The 10616-nt window shown below is 45.8% G+C and overlaps 1 protein-coding gene across 1 annotated transcript in view; it reads left to right on the top strand.

Annotated features, from left to right (window-relative positions):
- The first annotated feature begins 7444 nt into the window (after positions 1–7444).
- LOC120033961 (rho GTPase-activating protein 23-like) overlaps positions 7445–10616 on the top strand; it is a 30995-nt gene continuing 27823 nt past the window's right edge. Inside the window, exons 1-3 of the mRNA XM_038980359.1 lie at positions 7445–7469; positions 7707–7793; positions 8658–8736. Coding sequence (XP_038836287.1) covers positions 7727–7793; positions 8658–8736 — 146 coding nt within the window. The 5' untranslated portion in view covers positions 7445–7469; positions 7707–7726. The remainder of the gene's footprint in view (positions 7470–7706; positions 7794–8657; positions 8737–10616) is intronic.

Raw genomic sequence — 10616 nt, 5'->3', positions numbered from 1 at the left:
GGAGAGCTGTGCGTCAAGCGGGAAAGAGGAGAGGAGGACAAAGAGAGGATGTGATGTAAAGGTCACTCCAGCTGGATCATATGGCAAGAATGTATATGTGGTGATGGAGGAAGGAGAGGTGGAAGGGAGGAGAAGGGAGAGCGGTAGAATGCAAGGAAGAACAGAGGAGAGAGGTACTCTATTGTAGACGCAAGGGATATTGAGAGAGCGCCGACCCCCTGTGGTTTTGTATTTCTAGGTGATCTGTACGCCTGGTTATCCCTCCTCTACGGTACCATATTTCCTGTCCCCAGCCTGCCACTTCCTGTTGTTGAGCGGGCCGGGTGATTGGCCCTGCGAGGTCAGAGTGTGTAGAGGGAGGAGGGGGCACAGGAAGTGAAATACAGTGCCTTGCAAAAGTATTCACCCCCCTTGGCATTTTTCCTATTTTGTTGCATTGCAACCTGTAATTTAAATAGATTTTTATTTGGATTTCATGTAATGGACATACACAAAATAGTCCAAATTGGTGAAGTGAAATGAAAAAAATAACTTAAAAACAATAAAAATAAAAACATTACGGAAAAGTGGTGCGTGCATATGTATACCCTTTGCTATGAAGCCCCTAAATAAGATCTGGTGCAACCAATTACCTTCAGAAGTCACATAATTAGTTAAATAAAGTCCACCTGTGTGCAATCTAAGTGTCACATGGTCTGTCACATGATCTCAGTATATATATACCTGTTCTGAAAGGCCCCAGAGTCTGCAACACCACTAAGCAAGGGGCACCACCAAGCAAGCGGCACCATGAAGACCAAGGAGCTCTCCAAACAGGTCAGGGACAAAGTTGTGGAGAAGTACAGATCAGGGTTGGGTTATAAAAAAATATCTGAAACTTTGAACATCCCACGGAGCACCATTTAAATCCATTATTAAAAAATGGAAAGAATATGGCACCACAACAAACCTGCCAAGAGAGGGCCGCCCACCAAACTCACGGACCAGGCAAGGAGGGCATTAATTAGAGAGGCTACAAAGAGACCAAAGATAACCCTGAAGGAGCTGCAAAGCTCCACAACAGAGATGGGAGTATCTGTCCATAGGACCATTTTAAGCCATACACTCCACAGAGCTGGGATTTATGGAAGAGTGGCAAGAAAAAAAAGCCATTGCCTTAAGAAAGACAATAAGAAAACACGGTTGGTGTTCGCCAAAAGGCATGTGGGAGACTCCCCAAACATATGGAAGAAGGTTCTCTGGTCAGATGAGACAAAAATGTAGCTTTTTGGCCATCAAGGAAAACGCTATGTCTGGTGCAAACCAAACACCTCTCATCACCCCGAGAATACCATCCCCACAGGGAAGCAAACTGGTCAGAATTGAAGGAATGATGGATGGCGCTAAATACAGGGAAATTCTTGAGGGTAAACTGTTTCAGTCTTCAAGAAATTTGAGACTGGGACGGAGGTTCACCTTCCAGCAGGACAATGACCCTAAGCATACTGCTAAAGCAACACTCGAGTGGTTTAAGGGGAAACATTAAATGTCTTGGAATGGCCTAGTCAAAGCCCAGATCTCAATCCAATTGAGAATATGTGGTATGACTTAGATTGCTGTACACCAGTGTAACCCATCCAACTTAAAGGAGCTGGAGCAGTTTTGCCTTGAAGAATGGGCAAAAATCCCAGTGGCTAGATGTGCCAAGCTTATAGAGACATACCCCAAGAGACTTGCAGCTGTAATTGCTGCAAAAGGTGGCTCTACAAAGTACTGACTTTTGGGGGGTGAATAGTTATGCACACTCAAGTTTTCTGTTTTTTTGTCTTATTTCTTGTTTGCTTCACACAAAAAATTATTTTACATCTTCAAAGTGTTAGGTATGTTGTGTAAATCAAATGATACAAACCTCCACAAAATCTATTTTAATTCCAGGTTGTAAGGCAACAAAATAGGAAAAATGCCAAGGGGGTGAATACTTTCGCAAGCCACTGTATAGGGTTTGTGTTGGGGATTAACCCCTTACACACGTGGGATACATTGAAATGCTTTTACAGAAAAAATATGAAAGCATATGCATAACCATGGTAGCAATTAAAAGGGAACAGTTTGGAGATTATGGGGACATTATTAGACTAAAGGTGAGAACGGTTCATCTGATACAAGACTGAATCCAAACATTACACTATTGATTTTATGTGCATTTTACATTTACTGTACTTTTTGCAGCATTTGTTGATAACGAAATCTGATAATACTCTGAATACATTCAGTAACATGATAAGAATATTCTTAGAGAATGTGGGGTAGGTACAATATAAGATTACAAGAACAGTCTTCAACAATACGGTGCTTTTTTTAAGCTCTCCTAGCTGTGCCGTTGAGGAACTAGAGCAAGTACACAACCCTGCATCCCCACGATCACACAATTACCATTGTTTACGCAATCCAAAAAGGGTCCATTTATAAATCCCAAAATGGAAATGTGAAGTGCAGGTGTTTTGTCTTGCTTGTATGACGCCAAAACGGTATTTATTATAACTTTCAACCTCTCATCTTTCGAAAATACATCGGGACCTCTTCATTTACAGCACTTCCCTCATTCAGACGACAACAACATTTGCAAAAGTTGCCCAATTAGCGGGAGAGACTTCATCACGTGGCGCACGTAGCTCAGAACGTCTGTCAGTCAAAACCCTTGAAGCGATGTGAAGTGGAGACCCTGAGCTCTGATGTCATGTGTAGCTTGTTACGGTACAGCCGCTGCGTTCCAATTTAGCCGCTTATCAGTGTCCAAATCTGCCATTTTCAACCCGTATACTGGTACGAGTATAAAGTGTAGGAACCAGCTGTGTGCCAGCCGTGCTCACCACTCACCTACTAGCATTAAAATATATGGACACACACACACACACACACACACACACACACACACACACACACACACACACACACACACACACACACACACACACACACACACACACACACACACACCCTCAGAGTGGAGAGTCAGGTACAATTATGTAACTGTACTTCTATACAGTCAATAGGTATTTTGACCAAACAGGCTCATCTACATTTAGGAAGGATGTGTCTCCCTCCCATCCCTCTTTGGTCAAGTGGTTGTGTTTGAAATGTGGGTTGTGGCAGCAGCATCAGGGTGTTAGTTCTCACGTGTATCTGTCATGTTTGGTATTTGCCTTCTTTGGGGAAAATGAGTGGAAATCTACTCTGAATCACCCTGACCCTTTCACAGCACTCTCGTGCACTATGACCTGACCAAGGTCAATCCTGATTGGTTACAGGCATTCCTTAATTGTCTAGAGTTCCGTCCTGAGCATTCCTGAGTGTGCTCAGGACATAACCCCCCCCCCTCCCCTGCTCCACACCGTCTAGACTTGGGCTCTTCCTGACAGCGGTCGGAACCCCCCAGGGCCCCCTAGTGGTTTATGGGACATTGTTGTGGTGCTGGGTGCCATGTGGGGACTGCCTGGCCCTATGGGCCAGCCGTGCTCACCTCTCCCCTACTAGCATTAAAACATATGGATACACACACACACACACACACACACACACACACACACACACACACACACACACACACACTCATTGTCCGCCAGCCTCCCAGGACAGAAACAGACACATTCCTATTCCTGCCTGCAGGGGAAGTCACTAATGAAGTAACCAGCAGCCCATTAAATGGTGATGTCACTCTGGGCTTTGTCTCTTGTTGCTATGGCTCCAAGTATAGCATGGATTTGTGCCAGTTCCATAAAGTTCTGAAACTTTTTCCTGGGAATACTTGGTGGAAGGAGGAACTGGTTAAGTACTAATGGAGTGTTGACCGTTGGAGGGGTGACATAAGTGATTGTTTTGGGGATATGACCTGAGTCTCACGTGTTTTTATTCTCTCTCTGTTCAACAGGCAAAGGGGTGGAGAGATGGGCTCTCCTCGGCCGGCGACAACCCTCGGCCTGCGATGGGTGCTGGAGGAGAGGGGGTCGGCGTTGGCTGGCAAGGCCCCCGGACGCTACTACTCCAGAAGAACACACAGGGCTTCGGCTTCACCCTGCGCCACTTCATCGTCTACCCGCCAGAGTCTGCCCTGCACACCAGCCTCAAGGTACCACCACTGGACACAACAACAGGGGACTTTAATAATGATAATCCACTCAGATCTACAAATTCCTATGATTTACATTGTTAAATAACGCTAATATCAATGAGCAACATATGTTGTGAAGAAAAATGTATAATAAATTAGGAAGCACAAAAATCATACTTGTCGAAATCTGCAGAGATCAAGTCGACTACAAAACCCATAATGCAGTGCTCTCTCCAGAAATGCTGGCTGGCTAGCTGGGCAGCTAGCTAGATAAAATTGCTACATACCATAATACCAAAGTCAATATCAGCATGTGAAGTAGTTACAGTAGCTAGTTGTAAAATCCCAGAAACAAACTGCACTATCAATTTTGGCATTTTATTAGGATTCCCGTTATCTGTTGCGAAAGCAGCAGCTACTCTAACTGGGGTCCACACAAAACATGAAACAAGACATAATACAGAACATTAATAGACAAGAACAGCTCAAGGACAGAACTACATCAATTTAAAAATGGGGCACACGTAGCCTACATATCAATACATACACACAAACTATCTCGGTCAAATAGGGGAGAGGCGTTGTGCCGCGAGGTGTTGCTTTATTTAGGAGTTACAATATCATCATGTTCGACCTGGAAGAGATCGCGTTTCTAGCTGAAAGCTGTGCGAGTCTGGCTGCTATGGCAACTGGCAGGGAGACTAGAGGAGAAAACAGGTTTGTGCCATGGTAGTTGAAGGAAGAGAACATATTAAACAGACGGTGCACTGTGAACTTTGAGGACATTTCAACAAAATACAGACTTTGTTGTGACGATATAGACAGATGGATGTGTTCTACACAAGTATGCCCATAGTGTTCAGGTAACCGTTCTAAAAGCATTATGAAAGGTTCTCCTCTCCAGTGATGAGAACCGTATCTTGATGAAGTGTCACGTCACATTTCATTTCTAGGGTGGATTATCCCTTTAAGACTCAGCCAATCATATCACACGGGCAGTTAGGCGGAGTCAATCAGATCACTGGAGCTGTAGGGGGCAGTGAGACGGGACCAATCAGATCACAGGGCAGGAAGGTCGTAGGTCGATCCGAACACAGGAGCAGTAAGGTCAAGAGAATCAGGACACAATGGGGGGGGGGGGGGGGGAAGCCAAGCATAGCCAATTAAATGCAGGGACTGAACAAGCGTAGCCAATTAAAGTGTCGGGGTAGACTCATATGAGTTAATCAGATTAGGGACAAAGACCGATGGATACCATAAGAAGAGCCCTGTCATTAGAGTAGAGATGGATAAACAAGCGAAGGACAGAAGGGGATGCAACTCCGGTGATACACAACCTCCATACTCCTTCCTGTATGACCGATTTAAGGAGAGAGAGAGAGTTCCATTAGCAGTCTGTTGTACCGTCGGTGGACAGACAGAGCTACCACTGCCAGTGTAACTTTTGGCTCACGTTTTCCCTTTTTCCAAAAGGAGGGCACTGCTATAAGAAGCAGTACAGGGACAACAACAGTGTTTTACTGAAATATATGTTCTGTCTGAACTATACAGCCATTCGGCATCACAGATAACAATCTCCTCAGAAAAAGCATCAGCCCGGTGGTTGTTTTTGTTTTGTTCTCTGAGGTGTGGGGGAAGACAGAGCTACAGATGTGAAATAGAGGGACGGGGGAGGGGGACGGGGGCTTACAGCCAGCCGAAACAAGGGCCCTATTATGATGAACCCCCCCTTCAGCCCCCAGCCCAGCAGCTGCAGTAAGGACAGGACACAGTGGGTGCGTCCAAAAAATGGCACCCTATTCCCTATATAGTGTACTACTTTAGACCATAGCCCAATGGGCCCTGGTTAAAAGTAGTGCACTATAAAGGGAATGGGGTGCCATTTGAGAGACACTCAGTGTCAATAGGCTCTGTTGTCCTGGCCTGCCTGGTACCACTCTCACATTACCCCCAGCCTGGACCGGCAGTACCATGCCCTCTACCAGGACCACCACGGACAATGGGCCCACTGCTGCCTGTCCTGTCCTGTCCCCAGGGTCACATGCTGCTGTGAGGGGCAGCGAGTGGCACAGAGAACGCAGCCCTCTGTCCCAACCTATCTGAAGGGGCCTCAGGGGTGACCGCCCCTCATTAGGGCCCCATCAAAGACCTGTATGATGTGACTCCCTTCATCATGGACACATGCCTGATGATTGTCCTAACAGACTGATCAGTGCATGCACGGCAGCTGTCCCTGACCCTACATCTATATCCACAGGGAGAGAGAGAATCTGAGAGAGATGTAGAGATGAGGATAGTACACCCCAAGCCCGCGTGTGTCCAGACAGGGGTGGTCAGCTCAGCTGGGGAGCGTCCCTGGCTCCTGGCTTTATTCTGGGGCGGCAGCCCTCCTTTCTCTGGCCATAAACCCACACTATTGTCTGTGGAGGCAGGAATGAGCCCACTCAGCTCTGCCTAAAGCCAGGCAGGAGCCGGTCAGTCCACCCTGCCCCTCACTCACCCCAAACTGTCCACTCAGCTCAGTGTGTGTGTGCGCGCCTACATCAGTCTATCACCCTATCAAACAGCACCTATGGTAGACAGACTGTGTGCTCGGTGCTGCCCTCGTCTGTCTGACGCAGACAACTACACGTGTTTGGCTCTGTGTATGACATCACCACCGGCAGACAGTCAAACCCGTCTGAGTGTCTCTGCTGTGTGTGTGCTGAACGTTAGGAGCTCATAAACCAGAACAGGTCTGTTTGTCTGAGAGACCTGGCTGGGGCACCAGTGAAGTCACTCCTCACATGCTAATCGGCTTGTAAAAAAAGAGCTACATGGTTGAACTGCCATTGTTTTTGCGAAGAGAGACAGAAACTGCATGAGCGAGAGCTCAGGGGACACTCTGAGGGTTTGGCAGCTTCCATTCACACAAACAACCGCACGTGCACACCAGAGGAGGCTGTTGGGAGGAGCTATAGGAGGAGATGTTAGACTCTGTTGCATTTATCCCATTCCAGCCGTTACAATGAGCCCATCCTCCTATAGCTCCTCCCACCAGCCTCCTCTGGGGTGCACGCGCGGTTGTTTGTGTGAATGGAAGCTGCCAAACGCTCAGAGTGTCCCCTGGGCTCTTGTTCGTGCACAGTGTCTGTGGTGCACACAGATACACTTCTGTTGTACACTAGTTTAAGGCGTCATGGCTGTTTCCTCACCCAACTCCACCCTTCCTAATATCCGTGTCATTCTGGTTTCCTGGAAAGAGGTGGACGTTCTGTGAACAGGTGTTTAGGTTGCCATGGCGCTTTGTTCCCTGGGTAACATTGTCTGTATGGGCCTGGATATCGGTGTTGATGTGGTTTTTCATTGTCTTCACAGGACGAGGAGAACGGGAATGGGAAGGGTAAGTAACCTCCCTCAGTCTACACCATCACCACTAGACTCTGGTCTCTTGATGATGTCACCGCCCCTCTAGCCACTTGGACCTGTGCATAGAGTTGTCCTCCTTGAACCAACATTGAATAGACGACGAATTGACGTCTCTGCCCAGTGGGCAGTGATCTATTTAATAGTTATCATCAGGTCCTATTTAATCAATTGAAGAATGAAGTGACAGTAACATACTGCATGTTCCATGTAGGGAGAAGTAGGTTGGAGCCAATGGACACCATATTTGTCAAGAATGTGAGAGAGCGAGGTCCCGCTCACCAGGGTGGCTTGTGTACAGGTAAGGAAAATGTCTGTTTGAGAGAGAACGAGAGGGACGGGAGATTGAGTGTGTGCAGGAACAGTCTGATTTGCAAATAACCTTAAGAGCATCAGACGTGATCACACATAGATGATGAGAGGGTGCTTCCAATGATTCAACAAGGATACTAACCAGACCATGTTCAGCAAAAACACACACACGTTAACGTTGCATTATTGTCTTAGGAAATTAGTAATGATACTGATCAGAACAGAATGACACAGACTGACAAATACCCAGCAAACGTTTTCCTGTTGTGTCTTGCAGGCGAAGCTGGGCAGCATTCCTCTCCCTGCAGCCCAGCCAAGCTAAACCATTACTCCTATATAAATATATACGCATAGTCTCAAACACACACACATACTTGCACCACCAAAACACATCCACACGCTAACACATAACGAATGACTCATCCCTTCGACCTGCCAAACACACAAACAGATCCAAGCATTTTGCCTCAGGCTTATGATCCGGGATGTCAACACGCGACAAACCCCTAGGTTGACACCTTGTCCTTCCCGACTTCACAGCACCTACTGCAAGCACATAGTTCTTTATTTCCATACACAAATCCTCAGTGCCTACCAAACCCCCCTCTCAGCCATCCCCCACCCATCCCCCAGCAGGAAGTCTGGGTCTGGGGTCTCCCTGACCTTCCCTCCCCTGACCTGACCCACCAGGATATCCCTCTGCTGGTGTCCTGTGTCTGGGTGGGGGAGGAAGGTCAGTGATGAGGGTGGAGGGGTTGCTCCCTTTTTCTTTTGTAATTCAGAGTGTATCACTGAATATCTGTGCTGTGTTTGGTCATACTGTGATTTAAATATGTATGTATGTGTGGTGCAGGGGATCGGCTGGTGAAGGTGAATGGAGAGAGTGTCCTGGGGAAAACGTACTCCCAGGTGATCGCCCTCATACAGAACAGGTAAGAGCCACTGTACTGCGTGTGCGTGCGTGCGTGTGTGTCTGTGTGTACCCACAGCATGTAAAATGCATTCGGAAAGTATTCAGACCCCTTGACTTTTCCCACATTTTGTTACGTTACAGCCTTATTCTAAAATGGATGAAATAGTTTTTTTCCCCTCATCAATCTACACACAATACCCCATAATGAAAAAAAACAACAGTTTTTTAGAAATGTGTTCAATCCACGTCAATCAGTGTAGATAAAGGGGAGGAGACAGATTAAAGAAGGATTTTTAAGACTTGAGACAATTTGAGACACGGATTGTGTATGTGTGCTGTTCAGAGGGTGACTAAAAAATACATTGAAATGTAACATTTACATAAGTATTCAGACCATTTACTCAGTATTTTGTTGAAGCACCTTTGGCAGCGATCACAGCGTCGAGCCTTCTTGGGTATGACACTACAAGCTTGGCACGCCTGTATTTGGGGAGCTTCTCCCGTTTTTCTCTGCAGATCCTCTCAAGCTCTGACAGGTTGAATGGGGAGCGTCGCTGAACAGCTATTTTCAGGTCTCTCCAGAGATGTTCAAGTCCGGGCTCTGGCTGGGCCACTCAGAGACTTGTTCCCGAAGCCACTCCTGCGTTGTCTTGGCTGTGTGCTTAGGGTTGTTGTCCTGTTGGAAGGTGATCCTTTGCCCCAGTCTGAGGTCCTGAGCTCTCTGGAGCAGGTTTTCATCAAGTATCTCTCTGTACTTTGCTCCGTTCATCTTTGCCTCGATCCTGACTAGTGTCCCAGTCCCTGCAGCTGAAAAACATCCCCACAGCTTGATGCTGCCAACACCATGCTTCACCATAGGGATGGTGCCAGGTTTCCTCCAGATGTGATACTTGGCATTTAGGCCAAAGAGTTCAATCTTGGTTCATCAGACCAGAGAATATTGTTTTTCACGGTCTGAGAGTCCTTTAAGTGCCTTTTGGCAAACTCCAAGTGGGCTGTTGTGGCTTTTATTGAGGAGTGTCTTCTGTCTGGCCACTCTACCATAAAGGCCTGATTGGTGGAGGGCTGCAGAGATTTGATTTGATTTTATTAGGATCTCTTTTAGTCCTAATTTGGACTAATCTTCCAAGAGTCCTTAAACATTAAAATACAATGTATAATACGAACACATTTTCACATATAAGCACACTGTTACAAACATACATAATACACTAACATATTGACCCGATAAATACTCAGTCTAAAAAGATATATTGATTCTTCATCTACCATAGTCCAGCACAACTTTCCTATGTATTATATTGAAATGGTTTTAAAGTATTGTTTAAATTTATATATCGAACAGTTTCTGGTTTGCTCAGTTAAATTATTCAATTTCTTTATTGCTCTAAATCAAAAAGTTATTTAGCCTATTTCCCTTTGTGTCTGGATAACACAATCTATGGACAATCTGTTCCTAGTATTTACTGAATGTCTGTCTCTTACCAACTGAATACCATTGTGAATAGAGTTTGGCTGTTTTAAATGGTGTATATTATGAAATAAAATAAGCATGTTTTTTTTCAATTATCTTGTTGATTGATGACCAACCAAGAGCATTGCGCATGACTGCAACAGAAGAACCATATCTCCACCTTAAAACAATCCTTGCTGCTTTGTTCTGTCCAATCTGCAGCCTCTTAAAGTCACTTGCTGATGCATTTCCCCAGACCACAGAACAGTAGTTCACCTGACTCTCAATTAATGCTTGTGTTATTTGCTTAAGAATCTTTCCTAGTAAATATTTAGCTATCCTTTTGATCATGCATGCTGTTTTAATATCTTTTTTTTTTTACATAGATTAGTTATTTGAGACGACCATGATAAGCAGTTAGCTGCACCTAGCTGCACCCACAGTAG

The sequence above is a fragment of the Salvelinus namaycush genome, chromosome 41 (assembly GCF_016432855.1).
Source record: "Salvelinus namaycush isolate Seneca chromosome 41, SaNama_1.0, whole genome shotgun sequence".
Taxonomy (NCBI): domain Eukaryota; kingdom Metazoa; phylum Chordata; class Actinopteri; order Salmoniformes; family Salmonidae; genus Salvelinus; species Salvelinus namaycush.
The sequence above is the reverse complement of the archived record's forward strand: the minus strand, read 5'-3'. Positions and strand labels throughout refer to the sequence as shown.